General features: G+C 36.1%; 1 protein-coding gene across 10 annotated transcripts in view; it reads left to right on the top strand.

Moving 5' to 3' along the window:
• The first annotated feature begins 378 nt into the window (after window positions 1–378).
• SYCP1 (synaptonemal complex protein 1) overlaps window positions 379–20,791 on the top strand; it is a 131,310-nt gene continuing 110,897 nt past the window's right edge. For 4 of the 10 annotated variants that reach the window (XM_073896089.1, XM_073896087.1, XM_025872501.2 and 1 more), the window contains exons 1-8: window positions 380–1,340; window positions 1,838–1,969; window positions 4,100–4,184; window positions 4,358–4,401; window positions 4,577–4,633; window positions 6,216–6,380; window positions 7,042–7,109; window positions 13,468–13,541. In XM_073896089.1, the coding sequence (XP_073752190.1) occupies window positions 1,862–1,969; window positions 4,100–4,184; window positions 4,358–4,401; window positions 4,577–4,633; window positions 6,216–6,380; window positions 7,042–7,109; window positions 13,468–13,541 (601 nt within the window). In that variant the 5' untranslated portion in view covers window positions 380–1,340; window positions 1,838–1,861. Of the gene's footprint in view, window positions 1,341–1,534; window positions 1,632–1,693; window positions 1,714–1,837; window positions 1,970–4,099; window positions 4,185–4,357; window positions 4,402–4,576; window positions 4,634–6,215; window positions 6,381–7,041; window positions 7,110–13,467; window positions 13,542–20,791 lie in introns of those variants that run through there. The other 6 variants (XM_073896090.1, XM_073896086.1, XM_073896085.1 and 3 more) reach the window with 4 other exon arrangements.

The raw sequence follows: 20,791 nt of genomic DNA, 5'->3' as shown, positions 1-20,791 counted from the left end.
TCCTTAAAATGTAAAATGAAGGACTTAACCTGGATCAAAAATTTTTAAATTTTAGCAGAAACTATGATGTCTCATAGGTTAAATTTATACAAAATTGGTTATTTAAAAATATTACTTAAGCCCTTTGGAAATCAATTATAGTACCTGGAGAAGTTTGAAAACAAAGTCAAATGTGTTCAAAATGGAACTCGTTATCTTATTGCTCAAACCTAGGTACTTAGTACCACAATATTTATTGTATTTTCTCGCCCCAGCTTGAAGCCAAGTAGTGAGACTTCTTAAACAGCTTACTATTAAAAAAAAAAAAAAGCCATCAAATCCTATTAATTTTACTTCCTAAATATCTTTTACGTTTGATCTCTCTTCATCTCCATTGCCACTGTCACGGCTCGGCTCCTCACATCTTACCCAGCCTATTAAAACTGTCTCCCAACTCCAGTCCGATATGCCCGCCTAAGCCAATTTTCATAACGACAGATTTTCTTCTGAACTTGATCTTGCTTCCCTTTCTACTCAGAACTCTTCAAGATCCCCATCCATAAAGGCTAAAATCCAAAAGCCTTTGGAAGGCCTCATATCTGCCGAGTCTGCAGTCTCATCTCTTGCTGTTTCCCCACCTGTCCTCAATACACCTACGCCACACTACTTGGACTCACTCTCTCTTGTACTAATCTCGCTCACAGCCACAGGGCCTTCGCCTACCTTCCCTCAGTCAGGAATTCTCTTTCCCCATTGACTATGTAGCCCACTCTCTCTCTAGTCACTCTCTTATTCTCGAGGGAAGCCGTTAAGAGAAGCCGAGAAGCCTAACACCTCTGTGTAGCCTCTCCTGACTCCCCAGGCCATAGCAAGCGCCGCTTTCCCTGTGTCCTAACCACCCTTTCAAAATTACCACCTATAAATGATTACACCTGGCTATAATTATCTGCCCATCTGTTTCTTCCCTAAGACTGAACTCTTGGACGACAGAAATGGATTTTTCACTCTCCACTCCGATCTATCACAGCACTTGCTAGTTTTCCTTGCATTCTCTGACAATAGCAGAAGCTTAAAGAATGTCTACGCTGAGGAGAAACAGAATCCCGCGACGAATTGTTACCAACGTAAAGGAAAATCTCGCGAGAATCGGGAGGCAGGCAAACTCTCGCGGCTGACCGTTATTTAGCCGTTAAACAGTCGCGCACCCTCCTCTTCCTGGCTGGCCACTGAGGGGAGCGATTCCCGCCTTTTCTGAGGTTCGGAGGCAGAAGCTCTAATTGATTCTTTTTGCTGTCCTAATAGACAGCAGGTAGCAGTTCGCGTGGGCACCGAGTCCGTGGTTTCCCTCTGAATCTTGAAAGGTAAGTGCAGGTGTACTGAGTTCCTTTCTTGACGACGGAACCCGGAGCTGGGCGATGATTTGATTTGATTCCGCACCTGCAGCACTTGGCCAGCGGCCTCACTCTACCCCCCCCCCCCCCAAGCACCTCCTCGGCAGCGGGTAGCCCTCTAAGAACTTACAGTAGTTCTCACGGCTGGGTGATGCAATTTACCAGGGCTGGTGGAGGTAGAGCTTTCTTTTCGGGCTGTCACAGTGATGATACCTCGGGGTTTCTGGCTTGTCTAGGTCGCCAGCGTGGCCATTGGTGGTGGTAGGTGGTGGGAACAACTGCGGGGTGTTTATACTTTGACCGCCCAGTGATGTGACGCTGCAGACTCAACAGTGTAGCAAAGGTTACTCGTGCTCCTTTACATAGCATTTGTTATACAGACATCGCCTTTTAAAATAAAGCATAAAGAGTGTATTAATGAAACAATGTAAAAACACTTTTTCCCCCCCTGCCTTCTGGGGCAATAGATAATTACAACTGGAAGAGAGAAAATGGAAAAGCAAAAGCCTTTTAAATTGTTTGTACCACCAAGATTAAGTAGCAGTCAAGTATCTGCAGTGAAACCTCAGAGTTTGGGAGGAGATTCTAATTTCTTCAAGGTAAATTTGCATTTGAATCTTGATTTGACTATTAACTTCAGGTAAGGAGGCACCATGTACTTTCTTACTGGTGTTATTTTATAATTTTTTTTTTCCCAGCAAATGTGGCCTGGTTTACCCAAGAATTTTAAACAAATTTATTTAAAATTTAAAAAAAATTTAAATCCAATTTACTCAACAGTGTTATATTAGCTACAGGTGTACAATATAGTGATTTAATACTTCCATACATCACCCAGTGCTTACCACGAGAAGGGCCCTCCTTAACCCCCACCTATTTCACCCACCCTTCTCCCCTTTGGTAACCATCAGTTAGTTCTCTATAGTTAAGAGTATGTTTCTTGGTTTGTCTCCCCACCCCATGATTGTTTTTTATTTCTTTTTTTGTTTTGTTTCTTAAATTTCACATAGGAGTGAAATCATATGGTATTTGTCTTTTTCTGACTAATTTTACTTAGGATAATGCACTCTAGTTCCATCCATGTCATTGCAAATGGCAAGATTTCATTTTTTTAATGGGTGAGTAATATTCCATTGTATATATACACCTCATCTCCTATAACCATACATCAGTCGATGGACACTTGGGCTGCTTCCATAATTTGACTATTGGAAATAATGCTACAATAAACACAGGAGTCATACATCTTTTCAAATTAGTGTTTTCATAATCTTTGGGTAAATACCCAGTAGTGGAGTTGCTGGGTCATAGGGGAGTTCTATTTTTAACTTTTTCTTAAATTTTTAATTTTTTCAGGAACTCCATACTGTTTTCCAGAGTGGCTGCACCAGTTTGCATTCCCACCAGCAGTTCATGAGAGATCCTTTTTCTCCACATCCTTGTCAATACTTTGTTGTTTCTTGTGTTTTTCATTTTAGCCATTCTGACAGGTGTGAGATGATATCTCACTGTGGTTTTAATTTGCATTTCCCTGATGATGAATGATGTTGATCATCTTTTCATGTGTGTGTTGGCCATCTGGATGTCTTCTTTGGAGAAATGTCTATTCTCATTTTTCACTTGAATTATTTGTGTTTTGGGTGTTGAATTTTATAAATTCTTTATATATTTTGGATACTAACCCTTTATTGGATATGTCCTTTGCAAGTATCTTCTCTCATTCAGTGGGTTGTTTTTAGTTTTGTTGATTGTGCAGAAGCTTTTTATCTTGAGGAAGTCCCAATAGGTCATTTTTGCTTTTGTTTCCCTTGACTCAGGAGACCTATCTAGAAAAATGTGGCTATGGCCGATGTCAGAGAAATTACTGTCTGTGCTTTCTTCCAGGATTTTTATTGCCCAGGAATTTTGAATAGTATTGCTTCGAATGAATAATGAGCATACTTAATGTTTGTGAGCATCATTCATTTAAAAAATAATCACCGCCTCTGTAGAACTCTGGATACATAATGAGTCCTGCTTATTTGAATCCTCCCTCTGTCCTTAAATGACTTGAGGCAATTTGTAAGACATATACAATGAAATAGCAAGATACAAAAACATAAGAGAACATTAGGGTCAAGGAAAAAATAAGAAAATTTGGACAAATATGTTACTATACTGGCAAAAATTAGTGTCTGACTAAGCTTAAAATTTGGCTTTGAGCCTTCTGGTTGCCAGGATAAAAAGAGAAATTCACTTATATAACAGTTCTTATCAGAAAGGAATTCTATTAAGTTTCTTAGGTTAAACAGCTTTTATTGATAAATTATTTTTAAAATTTCTCTGTGGAAGTTTATATTGGAGATGGAATGAAGCAATGAATATTTCAATTTTACATGCTGTAGAAAAATTCCTATGGTCTGTATAGCTAAGAGTATAATATTAAAATGCTATTCAGTGAAGACAACTCTCAATTTTATCAAGGGAAAGATCATAATGAAATTGAAAACTAATATATTAAGCTACTAATTAAAATTACTATTTTTCTTGAATACTTACAAAGCATATATTTTTTGCTTTTTTACATAACAAAACCACTTGATATTTTAAATATTATATATACCTTGAAGGATTTACAATTGAAGTCACTTCTTTAAGCAGATGCATATTACATGTATAATTACATATTACACTGCTAGTTATCAGAGTTGTTTGGAACAGTATGTTTAAGAACTTCTTTGTGTTTCTAGAGTTTCAACAAATATATTGAAGATGATTTTAATTTTCCATTTGCAATGACTAATCTCTCCAAAAATGGGGAAAACATTGATTCAGGTAAGAGACTAGAAAAGCAGTATGTCACTACATATAGAAGTATTTTTTACATACACATTGCTAGATATTGAAAATATAAGTGTTATATTGAGAGCCATTAAAGTTAGATATAATACTTAATATAAAAAATAAGATGTTGGCATATTTAATACCAGTTGTCTTTTATCTTGCAGATCCTGCTTTACAAAAAGTTAAGTTTTTGCCCATGCTTGAACAGGTCAGTTAAGTATAGGGTACATAGATATAATCTGTTTAGGTATTGAGTTGCTTGTTTGAGAAAGGAAAAAAATTCTTTAGTTGTTGGATTATTAGTCGTCAGTACTTAATTGCTACTATTTGGAAACTCTTATCAGAAATATTTTCTTACAGGAAACATGCATTTTTTTTTTTAGGTTGATAATTCTGACAGTTGTCACTACCAGGAAGGACTAAAAGACTCTGATTTTGAGGTCAGAAGATTTCCCATCTATATTAAATTTCTTGTAATTGGAGTATCATTTGTTGTTGTTTGTTTATCTCTTCCTTTTTGAAGCTTCTAAAGGATTAAAATTGGTTAATGTTTTAAGTTCTATCCTTTATCTTTTATTTTTTAAGAAGATTTTATTTATTATTTGACAGAGAGAACACAGCAGGGGGAGCAGCAGAGGGAGAGGGAGAAGCATGTGGGGCTGATGTGGGGCTTGATCCCAGAACCCTGGGATCGCTTAACGACTGAGCCACCCAGGTGCCCAAGTTCTAGTCTTTAAAACCATTTTTCCCCCTTTGTTTTTCTTTTAAAGTTGCTGAAACACTAGGCTTCTGCATTTTCCTGGGTTAGGCAAGCATCCATTCTTTCGGGGCAATTTAATTTTGAACCACAGAGAGCAAGAATAGAAGAGGGGATGTGGATACAGTATGTGAAAAGGCTGAGACTCAAACCAGTATTTTACAAACAATCCTTTAATTAATAAGTATGATTGTTTGGCTCATTTGCTGTCTAAAGAATTTATAGAACTTGCGGTACTTTTTATTTTGGTTATAAAAAATCATTCTTACTTATGGCACGTAGATGTCTTGAAAACAAAAAGAGGCACGCCTGGTTGGCTCAGTCAGTTAAGGGTCTGCCTTTGGCTCAGGTCATGATCTCAGGGTCCTGGGATGGAGCCTTACATTGCATCAGGCTCCCTGCTCAGTGGGAAGTCTGCTTCTCCCTCTGCCCCCCCCCACCTTGTGCTCGCTCGCAAGCTCTCTCTCCCAAAAAACAAAACAGAGAAATTCTAGGGCACCTGGCTGGCTCAGTTGGTAGAGCGTGAGACTCTTGAGTTCAAGACCCATTTTGGGCATGAGTCTACTTAAAAAAAAAAAAAAATTCCATGGCTTGATAAAGTGCTGTATGTCTGTTGCTGTGATTATAAATGTGTCACAGAATTTAAAAATATGGAATTTAACTCATGTATTTTGATAACAAAGAGCTATCAGCAAGCAGAAATCTGTGATTTTAAAAAAATATAAACTGGCATTTACCTTATAATGTTGAAATGGATAATGCAGGAAATCCAAGTAAAAGCTAAATAAAACTTTAGAATAAATGAAAGGTAGATCTTGTGTTAACAGTTTTTTGTCATTATATTTTAAAATTCATGTCCTTTAGGTAATCTTCAAACTGTATAACCAAAATGTTTCAAGACCATTGTAAAAATTTATAGATATCATGTAGAGTGACTTATTTTAGCTTTTAACCAGCCAGATTCTCTCATTGACTAAACTATTTCCAATATCTGGGTTAGGTATATTTTGAAGGTATTAGATTTTATTCAGTAGGGTATAACTGGTCAAGTGACCAGTAACTTTAGTGAAGTAGCTAATACTGCTAATAACTTTTAAAGAGTTAATGTAGTTTTCAGAATGCTATTAGGGCATAAATTGAGGAGAGACTTGTTCTCAACTATTAAGATACTATATTACTCATAGATATTTTAAATAGGCAGCTGTAGTTTTTAATTGTTCAAAATTTTAGTGTAACCACTCTTTGAAACCTATTTATCTTAACAGAATTCAGAGCCAATGAGCAGACTATATTCAAAACTGTATAAGGAGGCTGAAAAGATCAAGAAGTGGAAAGTGAGTGTAGAATCTGAATTGAAGCAGAAAGAAAATAAGTTGCAAGAAAATAGAAAGATAATTGAAGCACAGCGGAAAGCCATTCAGGAACTACAGGTATAATGAGATTTGGAATTGAAAATGTAGTGTAGTAGATTTTATCATAATACTTTTAAAATAGAGTATTTCAGTGGTGTGGATTTTAAGGACAGTGGTTTTTGAATTTTTACTGATACTGTGTTTCAACTTTAGGACGAGCACAGAGGACAAGTTGCACAAAGCTTAATGTAAATGATTAGGGAAATTACTTTAGATAAAGATTGATTTAATGATTCTGATTATAAACTTTAAATTTTTATTCCTATTACTGATGATTTGTTTAATATAAATGTTTCTTATTGGAATATGACATTTATAGATTTTATATTTGGAACTATTTAGCTTCAGTTTTGTGGCCGAGTGAAAGAAAAATGTTGAGAAAATGAAACATTGGGTTAGGACAAAGATAAAACATTTAAAAATGTTTAGGGAAGATAATATTGCATTAAAATATTGTTGGATACTTTTTGGATATGATTCAGCAAACTTGATTTTAGATCTATGAAAGTGAGATCCATATTTTTATGGGAAATCCATAAGCTGTGACACAAAAGTTTTTTGTGTGCAAAGAATTCTTATACTTCTTAGTTGTTAGCAAAGAAATGCTGCTTAATGATTGTACTCTGTTTATTTTGCTAAGCAAAATGTGATGAACTGTTCTTTTTGTTTTGTAAATTAGTTTGAAAATGAAAAAGTAAGTTTGAAATTAGAAGAAGGAATTCAAGAAAATAAAGATTTAATAAAAGAGTAAGTAATAATTTAATGAATTTGTTCTTTCTAAATTTATTCCAGATTTATTAAAATGATTTCCAGAAATTTATTGAACTTAATATTCTGTTATGTAATATTAACTTATATATAGAATTCTACCTGGGTACTGTGGAAGAAGGAAGAAATACTTATTTTACATTCTTGTATTTGGCAAACAGTGGTCACTGACTAATAATTTCTCACTTTTTATTTTATTTTATTATTTTTTTAAGATTTTGTTTATTTCGCAGAGAGATACAGAGAGAGAACAAGTAGGCAGAGAGCAGGCAGAGGGAGAGGGAGAAGCATGCTCCCCACCGAGCAGGGAGCCCGATGTGGGGCTCCATCCCAGGACCCTGGGATTATGACCTGAGCCGAAGGCAGCTGCTTAACCAACTGAGCCACCCAGGCGCCCCAATTTCTCACTTTTTAAAATGTCAGGCAGGAGAAAAACCATTATTTGGTATCAGTAGCTATCTGATAAAAAAATCCTGTATCTACAACTGCCTTTGTATATTGTCTACTTTTCTGTTTGTTGCAACATTTTAGGTGCAGCATTTGTAAAATAGTGCTCAATTTAGTTACAAGCTAATTCTTACTCTCAAATTCCTGTTTTTGTCAGTGGCCTAATGATTCTTCCATTAATGTTAGCTTAAAATTTTAGTGTAATCTTTAGCCTTTCCTTTCCTTTGTTCTAGGCAATAGCTAAGCCTTATTTTATACCCTTATTACCTCATTTAGATTATATCATGTAGAATTTAACAGAAAAATGTAGTTGTTTATTTCATCTGCCAAGTAAATATTGAATAGTTAGAATGTAATGTATGGGTCCCTGAAGAGTGCAAAATTTATTTATTCCTACATGTTTAAGTTAAACATCATGGCTTTAGAAGACCTATCACTTTGTCACTGAAGTTGTTGATAAATGAAAAAGGCTCCTAAAACAGATTGTTTTAGTCTAATTGAAAGACAACCTGTGGTGGTGCCTGGCTGGCTTAGTTGGAAGAGCATGTGACTCTTAATCTCCGGGTGGTGAGTTTGAGCCTAATATTGGGGTTAGAGATTACTTAATTAAAAAAAAAGACAACCTATGACTTCCCAGATAAAATTTAAATGCTAAACCTCAATTTTTTCCCTGCCTAATTGAGGTTTGGTTATTAGGGAGAAGGGAGAGAGAAGAGAAAGTTCCTAACATCGTGTGCCTATTGTATATTTGGTACTTATGGTCACTTTTGTATGGGTATATGATTGTTTCTATAGTATCTTATAGGGCATCTAAAGCCTACTGTAGCCCTAATACCAGTATTTGATAGCTTGTGAGCTTTCTTAAGATTGCTGTTGCCTCCACTGATGAACAGTTGAATTTTTGTTAATAGTGACTGTTTAGTGACATAGTATAGTTTAAGGTAGTGTAGTGTGACACATAGAATTTATGCCATTTTTTTGAGGTGAGAGGGGGTGCATTTATTTTGGGCATGATTTCCTTCTATTTTAAGCAGTTTCATTTGTGTGTCCGTTTTGGCCTCAAATACTGAATTATCAATTGTCGTCTGAAGGAACCTAACATTAGGTAAGAGCTTTGTCAAAATATAGGTGAGAAACAAAGTTAAGGTAGAGTGACTTGATTATTGGATGACAGATTTAATATAAAGTTGCTCAAGACCAGCTCATTCACTGATCATGACTTTCTAAAAAGGATATAGATTTGAAAGAGACTGGGTATTTGAAAACCGTATGCCTGGCCTGTAATAGAAGTTTGAGAGGGGATGGACACTTTGGTTTATTGACATTTTCGAGCAGGAAAAGAGTTTTGATATAATTTAGATAATTTTGGAGGCATTTTTTTTTGAATGGAGCAGGACCTTAAATATCTGATTTCCACCATTAGATGTAATAATAGTCTCAATTTTCAAATTTTAGCAGTCAAACCTGAAGCATCTACAATTACATATTTTCAGAAATACCCTTAAAAAGCAACATTTGATTTTTGTTAGACTCCTAGCTGGGATTTGTTTAAATAATTTGATGAATTAAACCTGTCAAGCCCTGTAGCATGCATATGATGGTGGTTGTTGTCAGAGAAGGCTTTCTGAAGGTGAGGATGTCTGAAGGATGAATAGGAGTTAGCCAGGAGGAGAATTAGAGGTTGCTACTCTAGCATTTCATGACATGCTAAGGAGTTTTGATTTTTATGTTGAAGTGGAGGTGGAGGGATAGGGGTTGCAGAGGGGTGGGCTGAAGAAAGACTGAGTGGTTATAGCTATGGCTCCCTCCAACAAGAACAGCTTTAAGTATACTTTAAAATCTTGTTTATCCAGTTGAGATTTCATTTTGAAAAAGGATTTTGGTTCTAGGGAAAAAAAAAGTTTGAAAATTGCTGCAGATGGCCATTTGGAAGCCAGTGAAGAGTTTTAAGAATTCTAAAATTGAGACATTGTGAGAACATAGTAGACTTGAATAAATATTTTTTTGATTGGATGATTGCTTGTATATGGAGTATATGGCTGGTTTTATGTCAGGTTGTATTGTTCAAAGGGTCTTTGTGGTTTAGGGAACATACTGCTAAAGGCACTTTTGTCCTCTACCCCTCACCATAAATTAACAGGAAAAGGCTGAAGTTGTTTTTCAAATTGTAATTGAAGAATTAGATTTATGGTCACTTGTTTTGATTTTTACAAAACCAGTAACAAAAAAGTCCCTCTCTAGACCAGTGGTTCTTAAGTTTTAGCAAGCATTGGAATTAACTGCAGAGCTTGTTAAAACATATATTGTTGTCCTCTGCCCCCCTACCAGCATTTTCTGATTCAGTGGAGTAGGACTTCAGAATTTGAGCTTTTAACAAGCGATATGGATGTTGCTGGTTCAAGGATCATATTTTGCGAACTACTGCTCTGTACTAGAGAACAGTCTTAGGTTTTGAAATCAAACCAAACCACGCTTTCTCTGACTGGCTTTTTTCACTTAACATTATACCCTCTAGATCCATCCATGTTGCAAATGGTTGCAAATGGCAAAATTTCATTCTTTTTTATGGCTGAATAATATTCCATTGTGTGTGTGTGTGTGTGTGTGTGTGTGTGTGTGTGTGTGTATACATATATGTATATATTGTATTGCATTGACTCTGTAAATTGTTTTGGGTAGTGTGATATATATATATGTACATATATATACATATATACATATACATATATACACACACATACACACACACACACACCACATCTTCTTTATCCATTCATCTATCACACACTTGGGCTGCTTCCATAATTTGGCTATTGTATATAATGCTGCAATAGGCGTGCATATATCCCTTCAAATTAGTGTTTTCATATTCTTTGGGTAAACTGGGTCATAGGATAGTTCTATTTTTAATTTTTTGAGCACCTTCCATACTGTATTCCACAGTGGCTGCACCAGTTTGCATTTCCATAGTGTAGGAGGATTCCTCTTTTTTCACATCCTTGCCAACACGTTGCATCTTGTGTTTTTCATTTTATATGACCATATATGCATGGCTTTATTTTTGGGCTCTCTGTTTTGTTGATTTATGTGTCTGTTTTTTTTTTAAGATTTTATTATTAGAAGAGTGAGTGAGTGGGGGGAGAAGCAGAGGGAGAGGGACAAGCAGACTCTGCACTGAACGTGGGGCCTGATGCAGGGCTCAGTCCCACAACCCTGAAGTCACGACCTGAGCCAAAATCAAGATTCGGATGCTTTACCTACTGAGCCACACAGGCACTCCTATGTGTCTGTTTTTATGCTAATACCATACTTTTTTTTTTAAAGTTTTTATTTAAATTCCAGTTAACATACGGTATAATAATTAGTTTTAGGTATACAATATAATGATTCAACACTTCCATATAATACCTGGTGCTCATCACAATAACTGCACTCCTTAATCCCTATCACCTATTTAATCTAACCTCCCAGGGTGCCTGGGTAGCTCAGTTGGTTGAAACTCTGACTCTTGATTTCAGCTCAGGTCATGCTCTCGTTTGGGGTTGTAGTATCGGCCCTGCGTTGGGCTCTGTGCTCCACAGGGAGTCTGCTTGGGATTTTTTTCTCCTTCTCCCTCTGCCCCTCTCCCCTTTCAAAAAAATGAATAAATAAAATCTTAAAAAAATATAAAAAACCTAACCTTCCATCCACCTCCCATACTGTTTTGATTATTATAATTTTGTCATATAGTTTGAAATCAGGAAGTGTGATTCTTCCAGCTCTTTTCTTCTTTTTCAAGTTTGCTTTGGCTCTTTGGTAATTATATACAAATTTTAGGTTTGTTCTATTTCTGAAAAATGCAGTTGGAAATTTGGTTGGGATTGCATTGACTCTCTAAATTGTTTTGGGTAGTGTGATATATTTATATAAGAAAAAATGTATATTTTTGGTCATTCAGATGACCAAATATGTATTTCTTATATATATTTGATCTTCATCTACTATTCCTCATTCATAGTTTCCAAAATCCTTGGAATATCCTAAGTGCTGAGAGTGACAAAGGTATCTCTTGTTATGTTAATGAGGTGACTTGGATCCCACATAAAGATGGGGCTAGTTGCCAAGAGAAGTAACCATGTGATCAGATGGTTGGAACTTTAACCACCCCCCCCCCTTCTGGCGTGGAGATGGTCTGGAGGTTGAATCAGTCAACAATGGCCAATGATTTAATCAATCACAATTATGTAACTAAGCCTCCATAAAAACCCAAGAGGACAAGGTTTGGAAAGCTTCCAGCTTGGAGAAGAGATTTGGGGAGAGTGGTGAGCTCAAAGAGCATGGAAGCTCCACACCCTTTTCCCATGCCTTGCCCTGTGCATCTCTTCTATCTGAATGTTCCTGAGTTATATCCTCTTATAATAAACTAGTAATCTAACAAGTATATTGTTTCTTTGAGTTCAGTGAGCTGCTCCAGCAAATTAATCAAACCCAAGGAACCTCAGATTATAGGCAGTCTGTCAGAGATTCAGGTAACAATCTGAACTTGTGACTGGTGTCTGAAAACTAAGGAGTGAGTCATGGGAACTTTTGATTTATAGCCAGTTGGACAGAAGTGCAGGTGAAACCTGGACTTGCAACTGGTATCTTAAGTGGGGCTAGGGGGACAGTGGTTGTGTAGGACTGAACACTTATCCTGTAGAATCTGAGGCTATCTCCAGGTAGATAGTGTCATAATTGAATTGAATTATGGGACACCCTGCTGGTGTCCCAAGAATTGCTTGTTGGTGTAGGGAATCCCCCTCCCCACATTGAAATTGGTATCAGGACCCATTTAGGTAGTGTGGACATTTTAACAATATTCTTCTAATCCATGAGCATGGAATATCTTTCTATTTATTTGGGTCTTCAGTTTCTTTCATTAATGTCTTATAGTTTTTAGTGTACAGGTCTTTCACCTCCTTGGTTAAATTTAATCCTAGGAATTTGATTCTTTTTGGTGCAATTGTAAATGGGGATGTTTTCTTAATTTCTCCTTCAGATGGTTCATTATTAGTGTACAGAAATGCAACTGATTTTTGTGTATTGATTTTTTTTATTCAAACTTTACTGAATCTGTTTTATTAGTTCTAATAGTTTCTGGTGGAGTCTTTAGGGTTTTCTATATATAATATGTCATTTGCAAATAGAGTTTTACTTCTTCCTTTCCAATTTGGATACCTTTATTTATTTTCTTTCCTAATTGCTCTAAGCCTTCCAATACTATGTTGAATAAAAGTGGTGAGAGTGGGCATTCTTGTCTTGTTCCTGATCTTAGAGGAAAAGCTTTCAGCTTTCTTACTTTTTACTGTTGAGTATGAGGTTAGCTGTGGACTTGTCATATATGGCCTTTATTATTTTGAGGTACATTCCCTTTATACACACTTTGTTGAGAGTTTTTATCATAAATGGATACTGAATTTTTTAAATTGCTTTATCTGCATCTGTTGAGATGATCAGAGGTCATCTTATGCATGTAATGAAAGGCTAGTCAGAAAATTAACTGTTTAATGTTTTGAGGGTAAGACAGAATATTGCTGGGGTAATTAGTAAATGAAAAGCCAAACCCTCCTTTCTTATTTTTTTTCCCCTTAGGCAAAATATGGAACTATTTACTGAAATGTTATTGTTAACTACGTGGATAGAAACTTGTTAATAACAGGAACTATCCTTTTAAAGGGAGGAAGTTACTAAATCATCTTGGCTAATAGTACAGTCAACCCATTTTTTTTCACATAATCATTTATGAGTAATGGGATCTCTATATTAAAATATAAGAATTTCTTTAAAAATTGTAACAATGTTTCATAACTTTTACATATGACTTTGCTTTGAGATCAGATTACACTTAGGGAGACTCTTTGCTTTCTTTCAGGAATAATGCTACAAGGCATTTATGTAATTTACTCAAGGAAACCTGTGCCAGATCTGCAGAAAAGACAAAGAAATGTAAATATATTTCTTGTTTTATGTGATTTTTACCAATTTATTATTATTGTAATGGTGGGGGTGGAGAAAGGAAGAAATTGTTTTTTCACTTTTTGGAACCAGTTTTGATTTGAGCAAGTTATATGTGCCTCATTCATTTTCTTTGCATAAGTAGTAATTTGATTCTCAGTTCTTTGAGCTTTGAAAGCTCAAAGTTTTTTGAAAGATAATATATTTCAAAAGATACATCCCTTGACATGACATTTGTAGTTCTTATTTCAGTTAAAATGTGATCTTGAGACTAACTTTCTCTTCTGTCTGGAACAACTAGCACATTGAATTGATATATAGCTATGTTCATAATAGAAAATACTGGTAGAGGGCTATGCTGAAGGCACAGTACTTAAGAATAGTACAATATTTATTTCTAATCTAAATAGAAATTTCAACTTTCTCCTAAAGAAAGAAACATGCTTTTAAAATATTTTACTAAGGTCATGGTATATACATATATATATGAAAGTATTTTCATTTTATGCGTATTTTTATTTTACTTGTAGGAATTTTTTTCATTTTGATGAAAAACATAAAAATCTTATTTTCAAAAATAACAGTTTTTTCTTTGTCATTAATTTGACACTAGCTCTACTTTGTTTTTGCCAAGAATCTATTAGGAAATAATGTCTACCTGCTTTGTCAGGATAGCCCTTATTTTTCTTAGCTAAAATTCTAATATCACATAGCTTACTGCTTACGAGCTTGGGCTTAAGAGTAGACAGCTTATGCTCAAATTCAAACTTTCAGTTGCTGTCTACTTGACCTTGAATAAGTTATATAATATCTCTGACCCACTGTTTATTGATTAATAAAGTGCCTCTTAGTGTTTTGAGAATTAAATTAATAAATATAAATTGCTTAGAGCAGTGCAAAGTGCTCAGTGTTAGCTATTCTTCTTATTTCCAGTATGCACTATTGCTAGAGTTTTTTATTTTTGATTCCTGCATATAGTACTTTGCATTTGGAACTATAAATACTTACCAAAATGTAGCGCACCACTACCAGCTCCTCCATTAAATCATCCTGTTTACTCAACTTTCAATATTAGCTTTTCCCATCTAGGTATAAAGAATGGTAAAAAGTATACAGATGGGGTTGGGAGGGATTGTGTATTGACTGCTTTGCAGAAAGTAAACTGGGCCATGGAGACAAGGCTGCTAGTTTTTTTTTCTCTGTTTAGTTTATGCTCTCTAAATCAGATCAGATGGTGGGAGAGGTTTGAAGAATCTTAACAAAATTTTTAGGTGATCTCTTTTTTTTTTTTTGCCCCCCCAAGATTTTATTTATTTATTTCACAGAGAGAGAGATAGCGAGAGCAGGAACACAAGCAAGGGGAGTGGGAGAGGGAGAAGCAGGCTCTCCGCTGAGCAGGGAGCCCAATATGGGGCTCGATCCCAGGACCCTGGGATCATGACCTGAGCTGAAGGCAGATGCTTAATGACTGAGCCACCCAGGTGCCCCTAGGTGATCTCTTAAATGAACCAATGACCATATCTTGATGAGACATGTATATAGTTTTTCTTTTTTTAAGAAAGTCTTTAGGGGTGCCTGTGTGGCTTAGTCGGTTAAACATCTGACTCTTGATTGTGGCTCAGGTCATGATCTCAGGGTTGTGAGATAGAGCCCCGTGTTGGGCTTTGTGCTGGGTGTGGAGCCTGCTTAAGACTCACTCTCTCTCTTAACTTGCCCCTTCTTTCTCTCAAAAAAAAAAAAGTCTTTATTATTTATTAACATAAACTCCATCTAGATTCTTGCCTTAAGTCTTTCCTTTTGCTATTGTGAATTTTCTCTTATTTATTCATTCACCAGTTTTTTTTTTAAGATTGATTTATTTATTGAGAGATGGGTGGGGGACAGGGAGAGAAGTCCAGAGGGAGAGAATCCTCAAGCAGACTCCTTGCTGAGCATGGAGCCCCACGTGGGGCTTGATCCTATGATCCATGAGATCACTACCTGAGGCTAAGTTTGCTTAATCAACTGAGCCACCCAGGCACCCCTCATTCACCAGGTTATATTTTTATTTATTTATTTTTAAAGATTTTATTTATTTGTCAGAGAGAGAGAGAGAGCACAAGCAGGGGGAGTGGCAGGCAGAGGGAGAAGCAGGCTCCCTGCTGAGCAAGGAGCCGAATGTGGGACTCGATCCCAGGACCCTGGGATCATGACCTGAGCTGAAGGCAGGCGCTGAACCAACTGAGCCACTCAGGCATCCCACCAGTTTTTATTTTTATTTATTTTTTTAAGATTTTATTTATTAGAGAGCACGTGCGAGCGCAAGCCAGGGGAGGGGCAGAGGGAGAGGGAGAAGCAGACTCCCCACTGAGCAGGGAGCCTGAGGTGGGGCTTGATCCCAGGACCCGGAAACCATGACCTGAGCTGAAGGCAGCCACTTAACTCACTGAGCCACCCAGGTGCCCCTCATTCACCAGTTTGTAAAGTGCCTGCTTTGTGTCATGAAATGTTCTGAATGCTGAGGAAAACAGCAGTGTACAATTTCTGCTCTTAAGGAGTATGCATCCTAGTGGAGGGACACAGACCATAAATAAATAAAATATATGTATGATGATAACTGCTTAAGGAGAGAGTATTTTGGAATAGGGTGATTGGGGAGGTATTTTAGTGACCCTAATAAGTGAGAGAGTGAGCCATGGAGCCATTTTGGGAAATAGTAAGTGCAAAGTCCTTTAGATGAAAGCCTGTTTAATCTTTCCAAGTCAATAAGGCCACTGTGTTGTACCTTTATTTCTTGCCTTGTGTGTATTTCTTATCTTTTTGTGTGTGTGTGTGTGTGTGTGTGTGTGTGCGCACGCCATTCAGGAAAATGTCTTTTAATCTGTCTTCCAGTACACGAATTCTCTATTTAACTATTTCTAGTCTGTTTCTCTCTCTCTCTCTCTCGTTTTCTAGTCTGTTTTTAAATTCGTCAGCTGAGGTCTTATTTTTTATTACTGCATTTTTCTGGTTCTGAAATATTGGCTATTTTTTAAAATATCTGTAGTGTCACTTTTTATTTTTTAAAGATTTAATTTATTTGAGAGAGTGAGAGAGAGAGAGCGAGCACGAGTAGGGGGATCAGCAGAGGGTGAGGGAGAGGCAGATGGGTGCCCAGTGTGGGACTCAATCCCAGGACCCTGGGATCGTGACCTAAGCTGAAGGCAGACACTTAACCAACTGAGCCACCCAGGTGCCCCTGTAGTGTCACTTTTTAGACTTTCAGGTTTGTTGCTGAAATTTTTAAAAATTGACATATAGTTAACAATGTTATTTTAGTTTTGGGTGTATAACATAGTGATTTGATAGGTCTATATATAATGCTATGCTCACCACTAGTGGTCCTTGCTGAAATTCTTAAGTTCAGCTTTTTATTTCCATGAACATAGTAAACATTGTTTTATTAAGGTTTCAATAAAGTTTATTAAAGGGGTCTATTTCTGGTCTGTTCTGTGGATTCTAGGGGTTTGTGTACTTCATTATCTTTGATTATTTGCTTGAGACCTAGAATGATGTCACATTTTCCTAGTTCTTTGAATGTTGAACAGTTTTGGATTATATCTTGGAGAGTTTGAAATTCTTATGTTGTGAGATTCTGGGTCTTTTAAAATCCCCAGGAGAATGTTTGTTTGTTTATTTTTTTAGCAGACAGCTCAGGTTCAGATCACAAATTCTGTCTTGCCTTTTGTGTGCTGGGTTCTAATATCAGTTCAGTTTTCAAAGTCATTGCTCTGCTGCTGTTGCTCTGTTTCTTGTATGCTCCACTCAAGATTAGGTCTGGGATGTGAATAGTGATTTATGTTAGAGTTGTTTTCAAAGCCTTTGCTATATTTGTTTCGGATCTGTCTCATACATGTATATTCTCCTCTTTTTCCCATGGAACTTGTGCCAATTCAAGCACATAATTAGGTAATCCTCTTTTGGAGCTGTCTCTAAGATTGCCACCTCATGCTCAGCCTTACCAGGGGCCCATTTCTCCTGTCCATTTGCTAGAAATAGAGTTTCTCTTGGGGTTTTGTCTGTCCCTGCTGCAGCTCCACTAGAGGGGCCATTTTGGACAGGGCTATGAGAGGGGAAAAAAAGAAAAAAAATCAGGATTTCCTTTTGCTGCTCATGTTTCCTGTTACAATTTTGCTGGGGCCTTATACTTTGGCTGATGCTAGGAGGGGAGATAGGAAAAACACTAAACTGGAAACTTACCTTCACATGAGTCACTTCTTCAAGATTTTACTTTTTTCCCTAATTTACCTGCCTTTGCTTTCTTTTCAGAGTACTGAAGTAGTTGCTTTATGTATTTCATTCAGTTTTTAGTTGTAAGCAGTGGGAGGGAAAGACTATAATGGGGTTACTTTGTCTTGACTCGCACTGGAAATTGGCTTAGTGTTTTTGAATTATAATCCTCAATCTATTCTTGGCCTGATGATTCATCATTATCTTTTTAGACCTTTGATTCTTTTAAGAATTAAAAAAAAGTCCTCCATATTTTTAATTGTCTGCAGCAGGATGGTTGGTCTGAATTACTTAGCCATTACCAGAAAACAGAGTCCTTGATGCTTTTCTAAAATATAGATCAAATCATGTCACTGTCTAATTCCTTCAATGGCTTTCCATAATTTTATGGATAGCATGGTATTTGCCACTGCTCTCCACCTTGCCAAATATTCCCCCACCTGCATCATATACACAGGTTCATGTAGAACTACTTGTTACTCCCTAAACAGATTATGCTTCTGAGCTTTTGCATATATTTTTTTATTGGCTGATTCTCTTTCATTCATCTCATTACCTCCTATTTGTCCTTCAAAATTCAGAATAAATATTACCACTCGGGAAGTGTTCCCTAATTTTGCAGTCTGATTTAGATGCTCCTCTTCTTTCACTTAGTACCCTTAGTATACGTTTACCATATATTTATGAATTCCTTCAACAAATATTTATGGAGTGCCTACTGCATGCTAGACATCTTACTGCAAGCTTATGGGCAAAGGATCATATTTTGATTCAGGATAGTCAACATTTTAGATAGTGTCTTTGAAGATAGTAGGCAATAAATGAATTAAAAAATAATAAATCTGTTCTTAGATGTACCTTTAAAAAACCCTATTTATTTTTTTTGTGATTGTTTAAAAAAAACCCCTTTAAATGGTTGTTTATTGCACGTAATATATAGAAGATTTTGATTCTTTAGCCTGTCATTTGAAGTATTGCATAAAGTTTTTTTGTAGCCTTTGTAACCTAAATTAGTTGCTATTGGGAAGGACTTTAAAGCTTTTGTAGTCTACTTACATGTCCATTGATTTACTTTCCTTTATAGCATGTCTAACCAAGTGGTAGTCTTTTTTATGTTTGAATATATTCAGTGATGGAAACTCACTAACCTCAAGATAGTCATTTAAGGACGGCTCTTATTTTTATATTGAGCTGAAATCTCTACACAGTTTCTCTGTTTTTATTGTAATTCTCCTTAGAGCATATGGAAAAAGTCTAAGCCATTTTTTATGTGCTACCTTTTTAGATCTTTAAAGCTGGTTTCTTATCCTTTTTGAATCTTGTCTTCATTAGCCTAGACATCTCAAGATTCTCCAGTACTTTTGTTATTTTGGTCGATCTGTTGAACATCTTTGTTAGGGAGTCCAGATCTGTATGAGGTAATCTACTGTGTAACTTAATCTGTGTAAGGAACTATTCATTGTCTAATTGTAGATGTCTTTTATGAACTTGAATGAACTCCAAGGTCAGCTTATTTGGCAGTCACAATGCATTATAGGCTATTAATTAAAACCTTTTTAAATTTTATTTTTTATTTCATTCTTTGCCTGTACATTTAGATTTTTAGATACAGATAGCATTCTTTGCATTTATCTGTACTAGATTTAATCAGGCACACCTGTGTTTTAGTTACGTACCACTACTTACTAACTTTGGGATCCTGGCTAATAACAATTTTCTGTGTCACACTTCCCTCATCTATGAAATGGGGGTAATCACAGTCCCATATATATATACCAAGCTCTGTGTGTGTGTGTTCTTGATTGTTCTAATTCACAATTTTGTCCATAAAGCCATTTCAATCTATGTATACCAGTCTTTCTTTAGCCCAGAAAAGCCCTATGGTATCTTTGGCTGCTGATTTTTGTTTGGGCAATACTTATTATTTGTACGCTTGTCCTCAGTTCTTTTCTCTAATTGTTTTAGTATTTGTTCCTCCCCTTCTATTTGTTTGTTTCCTGTTTCCAATTTGACTTTTGAAGTATCAATTCTGTCTTGTCCTTCCTCTAACCTGTAATTCCCTTGTAGTCTAATTAGCTAATCCATTGTCCCTTTCCTCATCATTTATTTTTCTATTTAGTTTATTCCATTTCTTGCATTTCTGTTGTGGCCTGTTCCTTCTTTATCATTGTATCTTCCTCTTTCATTGACAATATTTATTTGGTTCTGTTGAGAATACTGGATGTTTCCTGAAATTTTCATATGGATTCTCTAGATAGAATTCATTTTCAGAGCTAGGCTATTCCTCTTAACATCTCTCATGTTGTTTCCTTTGCCAATATTTTTTCATAGGTCTCATATAGGTTTTCTCACCATATGTATCATTGAAAAAGGCAAGGACTATCCAGACTAAATAAACAAACTAGGTGATAAACTGACTTTAGTCCTAATTTACCTCCCCTGGTTTAGTGGTTGAATCCTCTTTTCATATTTATAGTTGCATGTCAGGTCACTGAACAGTTTCTAAAGTTTTCACCTTGTGTAACTCTGCCCCTTCTGCCTGGTTTTCTGGTACTCTAGTAAATTTTGTAGAAATATGATTCCGAGTAATTTTAGTCAACAAACTGAAGCATGCACTTTTACATTTTAAAATATGAAAAAATCTTAATTTTTAATATCTCAAATCCTGATGCTGCTGACATAGAAGAAACTTAATCTTAGTAAATTTGAGAATTTTTCCCCTTCTCCTGGGGTTGTATCTAAATTTTGGGGTTCCAATATAATACCATGTGGTAGAGAAGGATATTTGTTTTTCAGTCATCTATCCATTGAGGTTTTCATTGTTTCAATTAGTATTCAGAAACTGGTGCACTTAGGTTGTGCTGAGTCATCCCTCATTTCTGTTCTCAGGGCCCATTCAGGTCTGCTGGTTCTTTGTTCTTTATCACACTATGCTGGAACCCACAGAGTATTGGGACAAGGGAAACTGAAACTATCTAAGCCCTATCTGTCTA

The sequence above is a fragment of the Callorhinus ursinus genome, unplaced genomic scaffold, assembly GCF_003265705.2.
Source record: "Callorhinus ursinus isolate GAN/ISIS: 27379988/994484 unplaced genomic scaffold, GSC_fseal_2.0 scaffold9, whole genome shotgun sequence".
Classification (NCBI taxonomy): domain Eukaryota; kingdom Metazoa; phylum Chordata; class Mammalia; order Carnivora; family Otariidae; genus Callorhinus; species Callorhinus ursinus.
Note: the sequence above shows the minus strand (reverse complement) of the source record. Positions and strands in the feature narration are given on the sequence as shown.